This window comes from Tamandua tetradactyla, chromosome 5 (assembly GCF_023851605.1).
Source record: "Tamandua tetradactyla isolate mTamTet1 chromosome 5, mTamTet1.pri, whole genome shotgun sequence".
NCBI classification, from domain to species: Eukaryota; Metazoa; Chordata; class Mammalia; order Pilosa; family Myrmecophagidae; genus Tamandua; species Tamandua tetradactyla.
This window is the reverse complement of record NC_135331.1, coordinates 11,888,675-11,909,865: the sequence shown is the minus strand read 5'-3', so window position 1 is coordinate 11,909,865 and position 21,191 is coordinate 11,888,675. Positions and strand designations below refer to the sequence as shown.

The 21,191-nt window shown below is 49.4% G+C and overlaps 1 protein-coding gene across 6 annotated transcripts in view; it reads right to left on the bottom strand.

The window, feature by feature from the left end:
- The window catches only part of CUX2 (cut like homeobox 2), a 261,759-nt gene that overhangs the window by 60,738 nt on the left and 179,830 nt on the right, over positions 1–21,191 (bottom strand). For all 6 annotated transcript variants that reach the window (XM_077159854.1, XM_077159855.1, XM_077159856.1 and 3 more), the window contains exon 4: positions 9,545–9,623. In XM_077159854.1, the coding sequence (XP_077015969.1) occupies positions 9,545–9,623 (79 nt within the window). The remainder of the gene's footprint in view (positions 1–9,544; positions 9,624–21,191) is intronic.

The window sequence follows — 21,191 nt, the reverse complement described above, 5'->3', positions numbered from 1 at the left end:
TGGTAATGGACGGAACTGAGGGTAGTGAATGTGGTTAATTTGCATTGAATGGTGTGCTGGGAGTTGCTGAGATGGGAAAGTTTGTTGTTTGTGTGTTTCTACAATTTAAAAGAATGAGGTATTATAGAGACAATAACAAGCAAATACAGTACAGTGCTCCTAAACTGGATCTTATAATGGGGGAGAAAAGGCCTCAAAGGACATAACTGGGACAGTTGCAAAAACTAGAATGTAGACTGAAAAGTATTTTTTTTTAAATCAGTGTTCACATTCTTGAATTTGATAACTGCACTCAAAGTTGTTACATAAGTGAATATCCTTGATCTTAGGAAAGGCACATGGAAATGTTATGTGTTCAAGGAGTTGATGTATACATTCTACTTAGAAAATTGATAAATAGATTGAAAGAGACAGAAAGATGGAGAAAGATAGTTCATAGAGTGATAAAGCAAATGGGGCAAAACATTAAAATTGGTGGCTCTGGGCATCTGGAGGGGGGTATGCTGGAGTTCTGTGTGTCTTGTATTATTTTTGCCATTGTTTTGTGCTTGAAATTATTTCAAAATAAAAAGTTAAAAAAACAAATTAGTTTGATCTCATTGCCTGCCCAAGACCTGGAGCGGGTGTCTGGCTCTCCTTTTGTTAAACAGGAGAGGTGCAAGTGTCATAGTGCAGTTTAAGACCCTCTATCACCTGAACCTTTACCTGGAAGGAATCAGAGAAGTGACATCTGTCAAGCAGTGTGTTCAAATTTTCAGTGCTGTATCCATGCCGGGGGACCAACTTGGGGGAAATGCGTCCCTTCTAAGCCCCTGACCTCCAAAATGACCCACACCCCATCTCCAGCAACTGGCACATGTCATATCCTGGTGCCTGGAGCGGTGACATTCCCACAATTCCTCACCTGGAGCCAGGGAGCCAGGTTTCTGCCCAGCCCCATACTCCACCGGAAAGCTCTCAGCCGAGCCCTGTTACTCCCAGGGCTGCCCGCTCCCCAACCCAGAGATAGGAGCCAAAGTTTACTGTCCCCACTTCACTCCTGTGATACAAAGTGGAAACAGAGACAAGGGCAGTGGCAGCGGGAATCAAGGGGCCTTAGATCCATCTTGAATTAAAACAAAATAGGAAAACAAAAACAGGGATCACCTAATCAGATGCATTTCAGTACAACAAATCCTTTTGAACAGTTGCGCAATCGGCAGCCACAGGAGAGCAAGTCTGAACTGACCCCGGTGGCAGGTCCTGGTAGGCCTACGGGAAGGCGGAAAACAGCGTGGGGAAATGCAACTGCCTTTGTCCTAAACAGCCATTGATCTGTCATTATGCAAAAGCTGCTTAATGACTAATTCAGTTTGGGTACATTGCATCTGAACCCCCACAGAAAACTGCCAACGGATTTATAACATTTTACCAGCACGCCAGCTTTCCAAAGGCACATTGGGTGGGAGGGCAGCGATGGTGGAAGCATCCTCTATCCCATTTTCTGACGCTAGCTGATGCTGTTTTTTTTTTCTTTTCTTCTTCTTCTTTTTAAAGCCTCTATGGGTCTGGGGGGAGGGTGGGGCTGGGGAATCTAGGAAAAGCTGCCTCCATCCTCCCACTTTGTCCATCTGAAGGAAGGTGGCATTCGGAGCTTTTTTTAGGAAAGCTGGAGCCGGAAAGCCTGTCCGAGAGGCTGTTTAGAAACACATATATGCAGAAGTATGCGTGCACCCCTCCAAAATATCTCTGAGACAGAAGCCTTCTCCCATCTGGGCCCCAGCTCCGGGCGCCCGCGTGGGTGGGAGGCTTGGGCTATTGATGGGGGCGGCGAGACTAACTTTGATCCTTTAATCTTAACTTTTCAATAGCAGATGGGGTGCGGAGCCCCCGTCCTCAGCTGCGAGCCACGTGCCCGCCCACCCCTTCCTTCCCTCTGATGCAGGGGTCGGTTGATTTGGGTGTGTGTATGTGGGGGGGGGGGATGTCTCCTAACTTGAACAGGGGACGAGGGTCTTCGGTCTTGGCCCTGGTGTAATAACGACTATAGCAACAGCAGGCCCCCCCTCCCCGCCATAATGATGCACCAGCAGCCATTGTTTGCTAAGCCCTGTCCACATGCCAGCACTCAGCTATGGACTTGACCCCCTTTCACCTCCTTGATTTTCCTGGTGATACAGGGAGGTGAACCTGCATTTCCAGAGGAAGAAAAAGAGGTGCAAATAGGTGGGGGCATTTTCTCCAAGCCATGCCACCAGGGAAGAGCCATGCCAGGTCTTGAACCCACATCCATTGTAATAAAAATAAAGTTCCCAGACACTGAGCTGGACAGGGAAAATCCACAAGGGCAGGAGCAGTTTACATCAACGTCATGTCTGGTAAACAGTAGGTGCTTAATCTTTGCTGAGTGGATTCCATGGGGCAGTTCCTCTGAGCCAGGCATCATGTTAAATGTTCTCCATTTGCTCATGGAAACTATCCAGTGACCCTAAACTCAGGTGAGATTATCATCCCCATGTTATATGTAGGGAAACCGAGGTTCAGAGAGGTCCACTGTGACAATGGAAGCAAAATGGCAGAACTGGGTTGGCCCAGCTCTGTAGCAGGGCACTTGAGCCTGGAGTCCTGCTCCTCCTTCCTCCACTCCTAGGGCTCCTCCTACATTGCCTTGCCCCTCAAGTTCCAAGCTCTGTGGCAGTTTCTCTCAAAGTATGCACCCCTAAGTCCAGCCCTTTGGAGAAGTGGGCCAGGTGGACCAGGAGTTCCTGGATAGTGAGGGGTTAATTTGTTGCTCCTCCAAGTAACACATCTACATTTCAGCGACTGGCAACAAAGACCCTTTAACTGTTTTTCACCTTTTTTTTTTTCAGCTTGACTCTTCAATGGTTTTGTTCAACCCCTTGGATTTTTAAATTAATCCTGCATCCAGGATAGTGGTTAGGAGCCTGGGGTCTGGATTTGGGCACTATCATTTCTCTGCTGTGTGACCTTGCACAAGTGCCTTGACTTCTCTGAGCTTGCATTCCCTCAGCTCACATGGGAAGGATGACGTCACCTACCTCCAACGGGCATATGGGAATCAGTGAACACCCATCTGCGGTGGCTCGAGGACATCGCCCAACACTGGAAGTCCCTAGGAAATGTCCCTTGTGAGGATGTACCTCATCCTTTCAAACCAAATTTGAACCCTGCCCTTTCCAAAGAGCCTCCTCCATGGACCACGGCTGACCCTGATTGGAGCCTCTTGCTACCGTGTGCTCTGCTTGTCCGTCTTTGTGTCATGTCACCCCAGCTGGACTCGACAGTTCTCAGGGCAAGTTCGGACCCAAACTTGAGTTCCCACAGGACTTAGCCCATAGAAGGTGCTCAGAGAATGAGCTGGAATGCCCGTCCTCCTTCTGAAAGGACACAGCCATCCACTGAGCACTGACTAGGTCAGCAGCACATTGGATGCTTTTATTATCCAATCCTCTCTCCAAGCCTGAGCCACCAGGGGTAGTAAAACGTAGCCGGTGTAGGCCATGGGGAAAGGGCACTCCTGGCAGAGGGAATGACAGGAGCCAAGGAATGGTGGGACATGGTGGGAGTCACTGCCTCTACAGTTAACTCCCATCTTTGGGAAAAGCAGACATTGTTAAGTGCACTGGCTCTTCCTTTTTGTGGGTGAATACTTTTTCACGTCACCCTCTGGTGTTTCCTCTGACCCTACAGGGACCAACTGAGTAGAGGCATATGCGGAGTTAGGGGAGGAAAGGGAGCGAGAACACTTTCTAATTATACTAAAATCCCCATTTCTTACATTGGTAAAGGTGGTATGTCCCCCAGAACTGGCTGGTCATTGGGACAAAATTACTGCTACTTCCACCAACAGACATCACAGATGGTTCAAATGTTTAAATTAAAAATTAAGGTCACAAAAAATACTCGGAGAAACCATAACCTTGAGGTGAGAAGGAGTTTCAAAATATGATGTATAACCCAGAATTGATAATTTCCTTCTTTCTGCAAATATTCTTTGAATACCTGTGATGGGTCATATAGAAGATACATTATAAACAAATTTAAGAAGCAAAAGGCAAACTAGGGGAAAAGATATGAAACGTGTACTGAGACAAAGGCTAACATCCCTAATATATAAAGAGCATCTACAAATCAATAAGAAAATTATCTACTTTCTGATGGAAAGATAGGCTAAGGATACAAACCAATGATTCAAAAAGAATAAATATAAATGGTTCATAACAGATGCAAAGATATTTAGTGTACCTAGAAAATAAAGGCATGCCAAATCAACAAGGAGAAAAAAAAATCTTATCCTTTCTGACCACCGATCCTGGATTCAGCCAAGTATAACTCAAAGTCACACAACAGACTATGACATTCGACACACCAGTGTTGCTCAGAATCTAACCACACGACGGAAACACAGCAGTGCAAGTTGGGAAAAGGAAACAGGATTCAAGCCGGTAGGTGCCAAATGAACAACCATTCTGAAAAAGTATAGAGGGGAAAGACCAGAAAGTGAAACGACAAACTGTTAATAATGCTTTTCTCATGGATAGTTTTTCTTCCTTCTTTCTAGTTTTCCATAATTTCTAAAATTTCAACAATGTGCATATACCACATTTATTACGGGGGAGAGAAATTTACCTTAAACATTGCAAAGTATTTTCCTATTCTACAGACTCAGTAACTCTGTTACCTAAACCATTCATCCTGTGTCACACTCTCAGATGCATGTAGCCCTTATGTCCTGAAGCCAGCTTGGCGATGAGCTGTCATTATTAACCCTGCAAAATGAGCTCGTGCACCATGTATCACATTCTTGTGTTTCCTAATGAGCAGGTTCTATTATTATACCTCTTCTGGAGCTCAGAGAAGTTAAGGCCCTTGTCTAAGGTCACACAGCAGCTCAAAAGCACCAAGCCAAGAGTCCCACCCAAGTGCGTCCGACATTGCAGCCAAGCACCAAACCATTCCACTGCCCAGCCACCTCTCCCAAAACAAGAGGTAGGGAGACAGATGCCCGCCAAAAGTTGCAATCTCCAACAGCATGGGATTCTTAAAAACCAAAGTAAAGCAGAAAATACATTCAAGGCCACTCACCTCTCTCCTTTTCCTTGGCAAGGCTCTCCTGCCTGCCCTCTTACTCTTTCCTCATTTGCTTTTGTTTTTCCATTTTTTCCTTTTCACTAATCATTTGTGAACTACTAGTTAGCTTCCTGAAGCTTGGGTGGCTACCCAGTAACTCTAAGAGCGTGATAAAGAAATCAGGCGTCGCCAATACAGAAGTCAGAGAGGTTTAAATCAAATCATCCTCGACAACAATGGCATTAATTATGCTTTTAACACGTTTTACTGCTTTTTTTTTCTCACTTCACGCCACATCTGTGTGAACAATATCCAAAAGATTTACGGTTTTCTTTCGTAATTACAGACATACAGGCTGCACACTTATCAAAATACTTGCTGAGCAATCACGCCACATCGCATTCTCCGCCAAAGATTTGTGTTGGCAGCATTCATTCAAAACAAAAATGTTGAATCAGGACTTGTGTGGCTTCGGAGGTGGGGGGGGAGGGTTCGACAAATAATTTGCCTGACAAGAACTATAAAAACAGGAGCGCACGCATCCCAGCAAATTTTTTCAGGGGTATTATTTTTATGGAGGGGGTTGGGATGGAGATTGGGGTGGGGGGAAGATTGGGGGGGGGTGGGGAGGCGGTGAATGGGGAAGCTCGGAGCACCAAAAACACATCTGACATTTGGTTCTAGCGTCTGAGGATAAAATTTAATGAGAACAAAAATATGTCTTCCTAATTCCCCTAAGAAATCATTAAAACATTTTGTTATTCTTAAATGTCTCGAAAATGAATTAGTGGCCCTAAAGGGGCTGTTCTTGTGGTACATCTCCATTAGTTAAGGCAACTTGTTCTCTGACTTAGTGACAGCTGTGGACGACGGTCCACCCCCCCAACCCCCCCACGCTCTGTCTCTCCATTTCTGGAGGAGGAGAGCTGGGGAATCAGACGTGTGGAGTCAGCACCAGGCTTGGGGAGAGGGGCAGGAGGGCAAGCAGACCTTCTGGAAAGGCCCACGCCAATCTCGAGAGCTATAATGCACCCCCTGCCTTGGCTAGAACTGTGGTCCTGGCCCTGTAACTGTCTATAGAGATAAGGGTTCCAGAGAGAGAGACAGAGAGCCCCAGAAAGGATGCTCTTTTCCCACACAGGGTCCTTAAGTCCCTCCTCACCATTTTCCATCTGTCTATAACGCAACACCCCCCATCCCCACCCAAGCACTAGCCTCTTTAGTACTCCCCTGGGCATGCAATGTCAAATCATTCGAGGGACGATCTGGTCACCTTGCCACCAGAATGCAAGCACCCGGGGAGCTGCGACTGTATCTGCCTTGGTGAGCTCAGGGTTATATTCCCAGAATCTAGTGAGTGCCTGGCACACAGCAGGTGCTCAATAAATGCCACCTGAAGAAATAAATATATGATGAACAGAGGGCTCTAGATGAAAAATTACCTCTTTGTTAAAATAATCCCTGTGCCCCTTTCTGCATCCGAGTCTTATTTCTAGTTCATTTAATAAACGATTACTACGTGTCCTCTGTGTTTGCGGTTTGGGGGGCAGGAATTTAGTAAGACTCAGTCCTGGCTTGCAGGACTTCACTCCTGGGAGAAGCAGACACTATCATGACAACCACGAGGGAAGCTAAGCAGGCACCTAACTGTGCTCATTGGGTTGGGCTGCTTTAGCTCTTGGAAGACTCCCAAGAAGCGCACCAGGCGGGTTCTAATATAATACCCAATTTAGAGAGGAGAAGACTGATGCTCAGGGAGGTGAAGCAATTCATCTGCAGTCACTGAGTGGTACTGGCAGGATTCCAACCTGCGTCTCCCCCAAAAGGAGACCCTCTCGCTGCTGCCCTCTGGTGCCATGGGCGAGGTACTTCAAGCCTGGCAGAGGGGCCTGGCCTGGGGGCACCCCTGGGAATCATTCCTGGGGTCCGGATTGGGTCACCCTCCAACTTCATTTGCCCATGAGACTGTGCAACCCAAAGGACTGAAACAGGTGGGAAATAAGAAGATATGTATATATATATTTTTTCCCCAAATGGGGGCCATAGACCCTGTCAATGAGAGTGGTGACCTTATAAGCAAAAAGGCGAGCCTGAACGGGCCTACCACCGCGTGGACACAGAGCCTGGGGTGGGCTGCTAGCCCCCTCCAGCCTCCTTCCTGCCACCCAAGCAGTCAGGGTCCAGCACGCACAGCCTGTGTGCCGGGGGTGTGGAATCGGGACAGAGGGGGCCAGGCGTCCGGAGCAGGCTGCGAGGCAGATCCCAAACAGATTTGTCCCCATCCTAACACTTGGAACCTATGAGCGTGACCTGATATGGTAAAAGGGTCACTGCAGGTGTGACGCGTTAAGGGTCTGGAGATGAGGTCATCCTGGATTTGGGGTGGGCCTTAAGCCCAATGCCTGGCATCCTTATAAGAAGAGGAGAGGACACAGAGGGACGAGAGAGGCCACGCGAAGCTGCAGCCAAGGCGCCCTAGAGCACCCCCCCTCAGCTGGAGGAGGCGGGAAGGCTCCTCCCCTGGGCCCACCAGAGGGGCGTGGCCTGCCCACCTGGACAGCCGTGGCATGGTAGGAGCATGCGCACTGCTGTCCTACGCCTCCTCACCTGCCTCTTACAGCTTCCAGGGAGCTCCAGGCGCTCCTTGGCTTCCGGCTGCACCCTTCCGGCCTTCAAGTGTCTCTCCACGTCCTCTCCTCTTCTCAAAAGGACACCAGGCATTGGATTTGGGGCCCACCCTAAATCCTAGATGACCTCATCTTGAGACCCTTAACGAATTGCAGCTGCGAAGACTCCATTTCCCAGTCAGGTCCCCTTCTAAGGTTCTGGCTGAATGTGATTTTGGGGGGACAGTATTTAACCCCCTATTGTTGCCCAACACAGATGAAGAAAGAACTTTCCTGCCCCCAGTACGAAGATCGCACGAGTGCCCCAGATGCCAGTTATAAACACTGCGCGCTTCCTAGGGTGTGGATGAGCCGCATAGCTTCCGCTGGGGCCCCCGTCATGGGCCCTCCACCCCTCCAGCCCTGAGAGCAGTAAGTGATTCCTGCTACTGCGTGGAAGATTTCGGGGGAAACATTAAGGGGGGGTGTGTCCAAGTGAACGTAGACAGCACAGTGGGGTTTCTTCCCAGCTCCCCCATTTTTAAGTCATTCCACCTTTTTGGGCTCCTGTTCCTGGGTCAATAAAGTGAGAAGATGGCAGGAGATGGACTGATTCTTGTTTTGTTTCATTTTGTTTTTTACATAGGCGGGCACTGGGAATCGAACCCAGATCTCTCCTGGCACGGCAGGCGAGAATTCTCCCACTGAGCCACCATTGCCCACCCTGGACTGTTTTTTAATGAGTAAACTTTTTACAGAAGTATGACATGCTTACGTATTTTAAGTAGACAGCAGAATTTTCTCAAACTGATTACGACTATGGAACTCACACCCAGCTCAAGAGACAGCACTCCCAGCCCGCAGAGACCCCATCCCAGGGGGGCAGTTGCCCCCCAAGAGAATCATCACCCTGATCTCTAACAGTAAAGAGTAATTTTTTAAAACATCGAGGTGAAGTTCACATAACATAAAATGAGCCATTTTAAAGCAAACAGTTCAGTAGCATTTACTGCCTTCACGGGACCACCACTTCCATCTCATGCCCATTTTCATCGCCCCAAATTAAACCCAGTTCCCATTAAGCAGTTGCTCCCCATTTCCCCTCCCAATTCCTTCCCCTACCCCAGTCTCGAGCAGTCACTTATCTACTTTCTGTCTTTATGGATTTGCCTATTCAGGACATTTCATATCAATGGAATAATATAGGATGTGGCCTTCTGTGGCTGGTTTCTTTCATCCAGGATTATGTTTTTAAGGTTCATCTGTGTAGTGGCAGAGAGCAGCCCTTCATCCCCTTTTTATGGCTGAATAATACTCCCTGGTATGGAAGGTGCACTCAGTGTATCCATTTGTGTGTGGATGGGCATTTGGACTGTTTGCACTTTTGGGTGCTGACACTGAATTGTGACTTTATATAAAAGGAATCGTACAGAATGTGCTCTTTTGTGTCTGGCTTTTGCTCAATTTCAAGCGTTTGAGGTTGGCTGTGCCGTTTTGTGGGGGAAGCATTCAAGGTGTTTCTTCTAACACCCCTTCCTGGCAGAGAGCATCTGTGCCCTTTCTTGGGGGTAATGGGGTTCTGGTGGGCAAGAAGCCCTCCTCTCCAAGGAGGCCCAGGGGGATCTCACCAGGAGACCCCCAAAGCAGGCTCCCTGGCTGACGTCAGAAGGCGCGGGGGAACCAGGAGGGAACTGCGTGGGGACATGTCACAGCAGACTATGTGTAGGCATCCTCACCCTTGGGGCGCCCAACCTCGACCAGGAGTCCAGGTTTGTCCCCAGACCCCTTGCAACAGGCCCCTGCCTAACGGTCCCTAGAGCAGTTGCTTGTCGTTAATTATTCACTTATGGAGCCCAAGTGTTTCTTACCTGGTGCTTCAATTAATTGCTTGTAAACACTCAGGAAAGCGGCCTCCGCCTCCTGACTTCTCTTACTAAGGGCCACCACCTTTGGAAACAACAAGAGAAAGAGTCACGTGTTACGATGGCATCCAGGTGTGCAAGTAAATTTGAACCTTTTCTATGTATGCGATTGTGGGATGGAGGTGAGGGGTGGGAGGGGGAGGGGAAATGCAGGTTAAACTACAGGCTCTGGAATTAGAAAAACCAGTTTCAGATGCCTGCTCCACTGCACCCCAGTGGTGTGATCTCAGGCCAGTCCCTGCTCCTCTCTGATTCTCTGATTCCTCATCTATAAAATGGGGATAAAACAGAACCTGCCTCCCAGGCCTTCTGTAGGGATTAAATGAAACTGTATGTAGGTGCTTAGCACAGGGCCTGGCGATGGTAGGTTATTAACAGATATTAATGTAATTGCTATTATTAAAGGGCAATACAAGAAGCTCATGTATGATATGTTTGCGGGGTAGTGGTGAAACACATTTGGGGAATAGTTCTTGCAACTGAAAATTCAAGTTTGTGTAAGATGAAAAATAGCTTCCACAAAGGTTGAAGCATACCAAAGGCACTTCGTAACTGCTTCCTGGCTGAATGAATAAGTGGATGACCAGGTGGGAATGAGCTCCATCCACGCAATCATTCTCTTGCTCATGGATTTTCTTACTCTGCCAATTAGAGCGTTCAAGATGCCAATATGCCTGGATGGGTCTCTCTCGCAGGGCCCTGGGACCTGCTGAATTCTTGTACTGATCATCACCTCACCCCTCTCTGCCTGGCTATGGATTCCAGAGCTCTGTCCTCAACACTGCCCCAAATTTGAAAACCACGATGGTTCTTCTATGGCTATAAATCAGTAGGGCAGCTACCAGCGACATGTGGCTATTGAGCCACGTGTGGCTACTGGGCTGGTCCCAATCGAGAAGGGCTGTGAGTGTAAAATACATACCGTATTTCGAAGACTTACTATAAAAAACCCACAAATATAGCTCATCAGATTTTTTTATATTGATTACGTGTTGCAATGCTATTTTAAATATACTGGGTTGAATAAAATACATTATTAAAACTCATTCACCTATTTCTTTCAGCTTTTTATAATGTGGCTATTAGAACATTTACACCTATGGCTCACATATTTCTAATGGACAGTGCAGCTTGAAGCTTTTACAAGGTCCATATAGAATTGGTTATTTAAGAGAGGTGGAGAGAAATGTATGGTAGATGTTGAACACGTGATTTAAAAAAAAAAACCCTAAAGAAAAACTCCTTAAAGGCTCTCATTGTTATTCTGAGATTAGAATGACAGTCTCTCATTCACTCAACAAACACTTCCTGAGTACCTACTATGTGCTGGGAGCTTTGGGCTGACAACCTAGCAGTGAAAATGCAGACTGAGCTCTGCTCTTAAGGGACTCATGGTATAGCTGGGAAACTGCTATTCAACCAGAGTCCCCAGATAATTCATTAATTACCAGGGCTAAATACTTCAAAGGGAAAGTACTGGGGTGGGGTGTGGGATGTGAGAGTATGTGTATGTGGGTGGGGGGCTGACCCAGTTTGGTGGGGAGAACATCAGGAGCTGTCTCCCTGAGAAAGAGAAGATGGCAGGGGGTGGGGCAGTATGTTCTAGAAGCCAGGCAAAGGGAAAATCACCAAGCATGAGCAGGTTTTTATTCTTGCTGTGAGGGACAGGACACAGTTCCACCCTGGGACTCATAGTAGGCCTACGCACACGAGGTAACACAACACGGGGAGGTGAGGCAGACTCTCAGTGGGTTCTCCTGCGAGCAGCGTGAGCAGCGGGCAATGGATTCAGAGCTCAGGGGGCCTCTCTGAGGGCTAATGATAATAACAAATACAATGCTGAATGTTTACCAGGTGCCAGTGCCCTTACCATCCTCACGCTCCAGGTCATTATGCCCATTATACAGATGAGGAAACCAAGGCTCAATGTTAGGAAATAACTTGCCCAAGGTCACCTGGTTATGAATGGCAGAGCTGGGTTTCATACCAGGTCTGGGGGTTCAAATTGCTCTTATGAATCTAGACCCTGACTCCTTTTGTCCTGGACAGAAAAACCACCCCAGCTGGTGGGGCCAGCCATTTGGCCCCCACAAGGCCACTGCTGACTCGCTAACTCTGCTAAGGCTGCACCAGTTCAGGGGCTCTGTGCTGCCGAAGGCACTCGAGAAACAGAAGCAATTAATCTCACGATGCTTAGGTGGAAAATTGTTAAAGCTCAGCCAGCAGAAAGTCCGAATGCCCCATTTTACAATCATCCATGCTGAGGACATGTGGCAGCTGGGGTCTGGGGAACGGCAGAAGAACTCTGGGCAGGGGCAGGGTTGAGTGCTAGAAGGTTCCTCCCATGTTTCCCTGCCGCTGCCCACAACACCCACGGCAGCACTGGTCCATTTGTATGGGTGCACTGTCTGTGTATAAAGTCAGTCCTGCTTGCTAGGGCTGTGCTGACAATCTGGAGCCCACGTGTAGTTAGTGCTTGACACGTGGGACTATTCCGAATCGGGACGGGCTATAAGTGAAGATAGGAGATTTGCAAGCCTCAGAATGAAAGTAGTAATGTTAAATAACTCTCAATAACTTCAAAAAAAAATCTTGACTACATATTGATTACATGCACTGCTTTGGGTACCCTGCCCCATTCAGCTTGTTTTACAGCAATAAGCCTGTCTGCTTCTAAAAGGCCGGGACCCTAGGCTCCTGATGGTGTTAGGGGCCACCCAGTGCTGGACCAACGTCACTAAGGGGCTGTGAGCCTCAGTTTGTCCATCCGTCAAGTGGGGAGAAAAATCTCCATCCGACTCTCCAAGAAGCTGTTGGAATGGAAGGAGTCGACACAGCAGAGTCCCAAGGAAGCTTTCTAATAAATCAGGTAGATTAGATAAGGTAATGCCTTTTCTAATCACATATGCTGCCTTCACCCGTGTCCCCAGAACAGGTGATTTCAGCAGAGATACAAGGCCGTGGGCTTCTGCCAGGTGATGGGCAGCTATCTGAAGGCCATCTGTAGAAGGAGGGGGAGGCCAGCCCAAGAAGCCCTCAAGAAGGTCACCATCAGAAACAGCTCAGTGTCTGATGGGGCAGGCAGCATTTATGCACCGCTGGAAGAAGAGGGACGAGAATGCGCCTGGTCCCCCGATATGAAAATAACAGGTGTAGAATCAGCCTAGACAGAGCAGGGCAAAAGTCTGTTCTACCTGCTCAGCTCTTGTCATGGGGTTAAAAATGTCAAATACGGGGGTCCTCAGGACTGACCTTCTGCCAGTTGTCTGATATACAGCAACAACATCACCACTCCCGAGAATTCTCCATGCCAAGCTCCCGGGAAGAGCTTCCGGAAACTTTAGGCTAAGCACTTAGTCTTCTGAACCCCTGCCAACCCGATGGCGTGAGCTCTATAATGGGCCCCATTCTACAGAGGAAGATACTGAGGTTCAGGGAGGACGTTGCTCGGCTAAGACGAGTGAACTGCTTAGTGAGGGAGGTTACAGCCGAGCCCTGAATCCTCTCGCCTTAGAGCTCAGCCTCACACCTGGAAAGTAGAGCTTCTCTTAGTGGGTTACCCAGTGCTGTGGGGTGAAAAGGGGACTCTGAGCAAGTCAGCACACTAGGTCTCTGCAGTATGTAAGATATATGTTAGCACAAGATCACAGGAAAAGTCCTCTTCAACTTGGCTTCACCTAGCATTTTCCTAAATGCATTTGGACATGGAAAAAACCTGGAAATTGGAGTTCCATGGAACACACTTTGAGAACAGTGTCCCTCTACCACTGGTGCCGGGCTCTGGGCAGGGTGGAGCTCGGGTTTGCCTGTGAGAGATCTGACCTGGCAGGAATTCTGGAGGAAACTGAAGACTGACAGGCAATTGAGAAGAGTCTGGGTCCTCAGTGGCTCTCAGGATGGGCCCCTCTGTGGAGGAGACACAGGTGATGGGAAATTGGGGAGGAAGGCAGCTGCCCAGTAGAGGGGGTACCTTATCAGGCCCCCTGAAGTCTGGGTTTCCCTCTGGGGTGTGCGGACCTGGGGCACAGCATGGAGAACAAAGAGGGTCATAGAGCATGGGGGAGGCGGGGCAGAAAGAGGGGGGTTCCACGGAGAACTGGGGGGCACAGACAAGGAGGGCAGCATCGGAGTGAGGGGGAGTATGGAGTGAGGGTGCAGAGCTCGGGGGAGCAGAGAAGGAGGGGGTGTGTGGGGTGAGAGGAGGGCAGGGGCTGTGGGGAGGAGCATCTGAGCACTCCCTTGTGCCACCCCTGCAGGAGAGTGCTTAGATGTCCTGAGGGGAGGGGGCTGGAGGGGCCTCTTAGCAGCTGCTGCAGGGTGCAGGCTGCAGGGAGAGTTGGAGGGGGAGAAGCAGCCCGTATTCCTGATGGTGGGGGTTGGGGGGTAAATTTCTGATGCAGGATGTGGTGGGAGGAGGGTAGGGGTGCATTCAGCCAAGACACAGGAGCAGAGGCAGGCACGCCCGCCCCGGCAGAAGCAGTCTGCAATCAGCTATTTCTGGCTATTGTGTTAAGAGGAATAGGTATACTCTGGGTTGTAAAAACTCCAGGGGTGGCAGTGCATTGAGGATGGCCAGGGGTGGGGGACGGTGGAAATTCCAAGGAGGCTCAATCTTAGAAGGAACTTTCCTAGAGTCGGCCCTGTCTCAGAGTCGGCCCTGCTTTGCAAGGGCTGAGACCCCCATTAGTGGGGGCATCCAAGTGCATGACCATCCACCTGTGAGGCTGTAAAGGTACTTGGGGAGAACTGCACATGGCGGAGGTTTGGCTAGACTATCCAGAAGGTTCACTTCTTTCTCTAAGAACCTACATGATAGATTCTTTATAGTAACATTCTGCTTTCCTACATCTGTCAAATGGGGACAAGAATCACTACCTTGTTTGGTTGCCACGAGAATTATGATCAACACTAGCTGCAGCTACTGAGCATTAATTGTTTTAATTTAACCCTCATTTAACTGGGCTCATTTAATCCTGCTGACCCTACTGGGGAGGGTGTTACTGTCCCATTTTAACAGAAGACACCGAGGCACAGAAGGGTCAAGGCCACACTGTGTGGGCAGCTGGAACTTGAAACAAGCTTTGTCTGGCTCCAAAGTCCACACTTTCTATCCCCATTAATGAGGGACGCTGGTGGTGGTGCTGGTGGGGGGATGCTGGAGAAAACCTGGAAGAGCTGGAGGAGGCAGGTGGGCAGGTGAGGAGGGGGCCGGCAGGTGAGGAGGGGGCCAGGAGGCCAGCAGACCGAGCCCAGGTCTTCAGTAGGACCTTACTCACCTCTGCCGGGCAGCCTGCCTTGCCCGCTCTCTGAGATAAATCATTGATGGGGCTGAGCAAATGAAAATTACAATTTAATGTCGGGGCTTAAATAAGAAATAAGAGTCTTGTTTCTGGGAGCTGTTGTTGATCTGGGCTCTCGGTTCCTTCCCAGATGGGGCTGAAGGCAGAGGCCTTCTCTGGCTCTCTGAGGTCTTGGGGCATCCCCTGGGAATCCCACCTGCCCAGGGCCCCACACTAGCCAGTTCTAGAGACCCACCCGATGGAAGAGAATTAATGGATTTGGCCACCTGTCATTCACTGTTTTGAATGCTCAGATGTAAATCACAAATTCATTTGAATCCTCAGGTGTAAATCACTAATTCAAATTCAGAGCGTCATCTCTGAGGACCTCTCTTCCAGGGTGCAGGCTCAGGTTCTAGAACCTTTCTCCAATGCCTCAGCCTGCAGCACTGGACACAGAGGGGAAGCCCAGTAATGACCATCCCAGCAGGGTTATCTATTGAAGACCTACTGTGTGCACCCTGGGGGAGCTGTGCCCTTCCCTCCCCTAACTTCCAAAACACATTCACTCACTTGGCCCCACAAATCCCCCCCACGAGGCAGGTTAACCCTATAGTGCGGAGGAGGAAACTGAGGCATGGCGGGGGAGGCAGACCGTAAACTATCAGCAAGAGTACAACAATATCACACCAGGCACAGGGTTTGGGCCGCCGGCCTTCTCGAGGAGCAATTGAATGCAATGAATACCACTGATGTGTACACTTAAAATGGGCTCATGTGGGGAATTTTGTGTTTATATGTTACCATAATTTTTTTTTTAATCTGTTGTTTTGGTAGGAGGCAGAAAGAAGCCAGCTGGCTGGAGGACCCCAGATGAAAGCATTTCCACGGGGCTTTTACTAAGAGGATGATGTGATGGTTAAGTTCTGGTGTTAACTGAGGCCCAGGTGTCTGGTCAGACAAGCACTGGCCTGACTACTGCTGCAAGGATGTTTTGTGGCTGGCTGATAAACCGAAAGGTTGGTGTATTAAATCATCAGTCAGTTGATTGCAACTGTGGCTGATTATGTCTGTGATCTACTAAGGTGTGCCTCCCACAGTGAGATAATCCAATCAGTCGAAGGCTTTTAAGGGAGAAGAGAGACTCTTAAACTGCTTCTTCAGCCAGCGAGCCTCTCCTGTGGGGTTCGTCCAGACCCTTCATCAGAGCTGCCAGGTTCACAGCCTGCCCTGCGGATTTTGGACTCTTGTGTCCTCATGGTTGCACAAGACACCGTTATAAATCTCATATTTACAGATCTCTCCTGCTGGTTCTATTTCTCTAGAGAACCCTGACTAATGAAGATGGCAAATGGGGTGCTTGAATGAGGTGCTCTGCGGTAGAACAGGGCTGAGAGTTTAGTAACTTGCTCCCTTCTTTTGGGCTGATGCTTCCTTCCAGCTGGCTTCCCCGTGAGGCGCTGGCAGACACCCTCCCCGGGGGAGCGTGGCCCCAGCTATCCCACTCCAGCAGCCGCCTTCTCAAGCCGGGCCTTTGGCACCTCTTGGGTCTGTGGCCCCTGAGGGCTGAGTCATTCTGTCTGTCCATGGCTGTGTCCCCCACACCAAGCCCAGACCCTCAGGGTACACAGTAGGTGCTCAATAAATGTCTTTTGGAGGATAAGCATTACTGTCTGTGTCTCTTCCTCGGAGGTGAATCTAAGGCTGGAGACAGACTGGCGGAAGTGGGCTTCCTCCTTACAGGGGTCAAGAAAAGCGCCAGGTGCCCCAACTTGCATTTCATTAAGTTGGGGTATTGGTGCACTCCAATCTCCTCCTCTGATGACAGGGCCTGAAACAACATTAACCTTTTATCTGGATGCCGCTCCATTCCCCCCACAAGACTGTCAACAACTAGAGGGCATGGGCTGGCATTTTCAACAATGAAATAAAATAATGCATAAGAAGCACTAACACAGTGCCCGACGCACCACAGATGGTCCAATAAATTCATTTTCTTAGCAGCTATTTAACGAGTACCTCCTGGGGATGGATGCTGGTCTAGGATGGGGCATCAGCACATGCCAGACTGACCTGAACCTCTGCCCTGTGGAGCTGACACTTCTCATGGCAGAGGAGGACAACAAAATAAATAATGTGAAAGCTGGGAAAGTGAGTGCAAGGCAGGACAATAAAGCAGGAAGGGGGGAAGTCGGGGGTGGGAGGTAGGTGGGGGTGGGCGTTAGGAGGAGGTGAGGGCTATGGAGTGGGGCTGGGGAAGTTCTCACCAGAAGGGGACACTTGGGCAGACTTGCAGAAGGGGAGGGAGGGAGCCATGCAGCGATCTGGGTGATGTGTGTTCCAGATGAGTATAGCAGGTGCAAAGGTCCCCAGGCAGAAGTGCATGTAGCTTGTTCAAGTGACAGCAAAGAGGCCAGTGTGTTGGGAGAAGGTGGGTGAAGGGCAGAGGGGAGGAGAAGAGGTCAGGAGGTGAAGGGCAGCATGGAACCTTGTAGGGCCATTGTGAGGACTTGGGTTTTTTCTCCAAGAGGGATGGGGAGCCAGGGAAGGGTTTTCAGCAGAGGAGGGACACAATCTGATACAGGCATGTGGAGGATGGCCCCAGGGCGGGGGAAGGCTGGGGCAGGAGCAGGGCCATGGGAAGCAGCGACTGTGCTAGTCCAGGCAGGCAGGAGTGGCGGCTTAGGAGAAGGTGAGGGTAGGTTCTGGAAGTATTCTAATGGTCAAGCCACAGGACCTGCTGCTCAGGAACACAGATTGTACATGGGGAGTGAGAGGAAGAGAGGAAGGAGCCAAAGACGATGCCACCTTTGGGTTTGAATGGATAGAAGCAGTTAAAGAGCCGCTGCTAGGATTTTTCCCTCCCTCAGAGCCCGGGATGGGTCTGGACATGGCCTGGGTCTGAAATCAAAGCCGACCGGATGGCCACACGGGTGACCAAGACAAAGGAGGCTCTTTGGGCTCCTCCTTCCAAACTGCAAACTTAAAGGAGACCCCGAGTCAAGAAGGAGGGTTAAACAGGATGCTCTCCAAGTAGCTCAAACTAAGCTGCGATCCAGAAGGCTCCCTGGAGGGCTCCTGCAGCTGCTGGGGGGAGTGACCTGGTGTGGGGAAGGGACAAAGGCCCCGGACTTACCCCAGAGGTCGCCCAGCACTCATCTTGGGGAAGTCAGCAGCAGGAGAGGAAATAGGAAAAGCTGGCCTGGGGGCAAAAAGACCCGGGTTCTAGTTTCACTGTGGCCCTGCATCCCTGATCCCACTTTGGGCAAGTCAAACCCCCTTTCTGAGCCTCAGTTTTCCCATCTGTAAAGTAAAGGTGCTGGGCTTCAGGCTTACGGTCCCCTTCTAACTCAAGTGTGCAATGATTCTAATTCAAAGGAGCAGACAGACAAATAGACAGACACCTCCTCCCTGCAAACTGACCTCCCCTCCACAACAGCAGGATTTTAATCAAAGGCAGGACAAGGCCAAGAAAACCCGCCCAGGCTCTGTTGGGGTCCGCTTGGAGAGCACGAGATGGGGAGAAAAGCACCGTGTAATTTTATTCTCATATTTGTAATTATTCCCAGGCTAAAAATAAGACACGGAGCAAAATGTTTTCAAATGTTGGCATTAATGAACACTTTTTAGCCAACATAATACAGGACCCCGAATGCATTTATGTCAGGTTCCCTGAGATGCCAGGCCGGTCCTTCAGCGCCACTGCCTTTCCTGGCCCGGAAGCAGTGCAAAAATGAAATGTCCCCCAGGCGCAGGCTGGCAGGCCTGCTATTAGCAACGGTATAATCATCAATTACATCCAATCACAAACTACTGATTTTATAATTATCAAATGAAGTTCTAACTTCTCACCTCTGCTCAGTGGCAACTAACATAATCGCTCAGTTCGAAAAGGGAGCTTCCCCCCGCCCTTTTCCTCTTTTTTTTCCCTTTTCCTCTTGCTCTCTTTCTTCTGGGGGGAAATTTTTTTCCAGGCCTCCACGGAAGACTGAATTTAAATTGCTTGTCACTCAAAACAAAGGCGAACCTCTCATTTGTAATTCACCAGCCACCTGAACAGACTGCCTGTTTTCCTCTAAAGCACCCACACACCGAAGCACAGAGATCATTTTTCTATTGTTAAAAATTGTAAAAGCGGGGGCTTTTTTTTTAGCAGCAAATACACAATTTCAGTCCCCTTCCAGGGCTTCCCGGCATAAAAGGGATGGGAATCTTTCTTTAGTGTCTTACAAATAAAATTTGCTTTGGGGTTTAAAAAAAAAAAATCAACGACGTTGCTCAGATAACAAGCCAAAAAGCAATCAATTATTCGAAGAGGAAAGACTGATGTTTCCAGCCCTTCCTGGGCTGTGGTGAGGATAAGAATCTGGAGGGCTGGGATTTAGGTTCATGGGTGCCAATGAGCCCAATTTTCTCCTCTGGGGAGCAGTCAGCGCCATGACGTGGCTCCAGGCCGACTGGCATCTGGTGATCAGGGGGGCTACAAAAGCAGAGAGAGACATGGGTGTGGGTGGGTGCCTCCCCAGCTGGGATCCTACTTATCTAGGGTGGTTGCTCGAGGGTCCCTCCAGGTCGGCTTTCCGCCCAGACAAGGTTGTCATCTGCGGCTCGACCTCCGAAGGTGAGGCCCGCTTCAATAACAGCTTAGTTTTTCTGCATAACTGATTATAATCATAATAACTTCCAATTTTACTCTGGAGCTTTTTATAGCTTACAAAGACCTGTCATGGGAATTAGCACATCTGAACCTCTAAACACTCCTGGAAGCAGCCCCGGGCAGGGAGGATGGTTCTTGTTTTATAGGCCCAGAGAGGCTAAGACAGCAGCTCCAAGCCACACAGCAGAAGTTGAGGAGGGGCCTTTGTGCTCTGAACCCATCATGCTTTTCTCCCTCGACTGGTTGGGTAGAGGGGTATTTGGGGCTGGAAACTGATGAGGTCCCACCACTGCAGAGTGGGGGAGTGGCTTCCATTTTTGGTGAATTAGGACAGACTCAAGTTCACCCCTAAAATGCAGCTCCCCCCCCCCCCAAGATCTTAAGATCCTGAATGAGAGAGAAAGGGATGGGGCACCCATTGGTCCACCAGAAGTTACCTATAAGCCACAGCTGGTCTCTTCTCTATAGTATACATGAGAATAATCAAGATAACTGACTTAAAATTGCAGTGAACTCTTCTAAAGTATGGACTGTGCACTAGACGCTGCTTTAAGCATTTAGCCCAGGACCTCATTTAATCTGCACAACAGCCCTGTGAGGCAGGTTGTTTAGAGATGGAGAAACTGAGGCCACCAGAGAGGTGAAGTGACTTGCCCAGAGTCATATAGCAAGTGGCCAAGCCAGGACTCAAGTCCCAGGTGGCCTGGGTCCAGAGTCTGTGCTCTTAACTGTGAGAGTTACAGGAGGACACTTGCCACTGGGATCTAGCTGAAGCCCCCAAGCACCTCCCCCTGCCAACATGGGACATTGTCATGCGGGTGAATGTCATGCCTGGCTCATGGCGTCACACAGGGCATCAGAGTAGGGGTCGAGGGCCAGATGTACCCCACCAATGTGTCTTTTTTGACCCTCAGTGCTTTAAAAATATTTGAGCCATCAAAACTCAACTTATCCACTTAAGATCTGTACATTCTGCTGTATATAAATCATATCTCAGTAAAGTATGGTGAGCATGAAAATATGTGCATAGATAGTGAGCCAGCTTTTAAAAATCAGAGTTCCAGATTGCAGGCTTCTCTGGGGAACTCAGATCTGGCCGTGTGGCACCCCATGTCACCTCTGCAGATAGTGGATTCTGCAGGCCGGATGGAAACCAGGATGTGAAAAACAGGGTGTGGTGTGTGGGTCCCGTGTCTGGCTTTGAGGCTAGGAAGCCACCCCACGTGGCTAACAGCGTGTCTTTCCAACTCGGAACGAGGTGTCTGGAAGGGCCCGCCACCCTGACTCTGGATAGTTTAAAGCTTTGGCCTTTCCTACCCAAGTCCTCCTTGACTTGAAGAAAAAGGACCACTGAGAGCATCTGATGATTCTATACCTTCCCGGGTGGTGAGAAGCTCAGACACAATCAGGAAAGGCCCAGTAGGGCTCGGCATTGTGTGTGTGCCAATGGGGGGTGGGTGGTAGAGCAGGGTGGGTCCCCGAAAAAAAGGGGTGAGTGAGGGTGACAGACACCCAGGAATGTCTACAGTTGTGGGTTCCAGGAAAGGCTAAAAAGAACAGGGCTTTGGAGCTTGCAATCTGAAACCTGGATCCCTGGCTGGGACTCCAAGCAGGTCAATCATCCATAGCTGTTCAGGGCTGCTGGGAAGATCCAGCT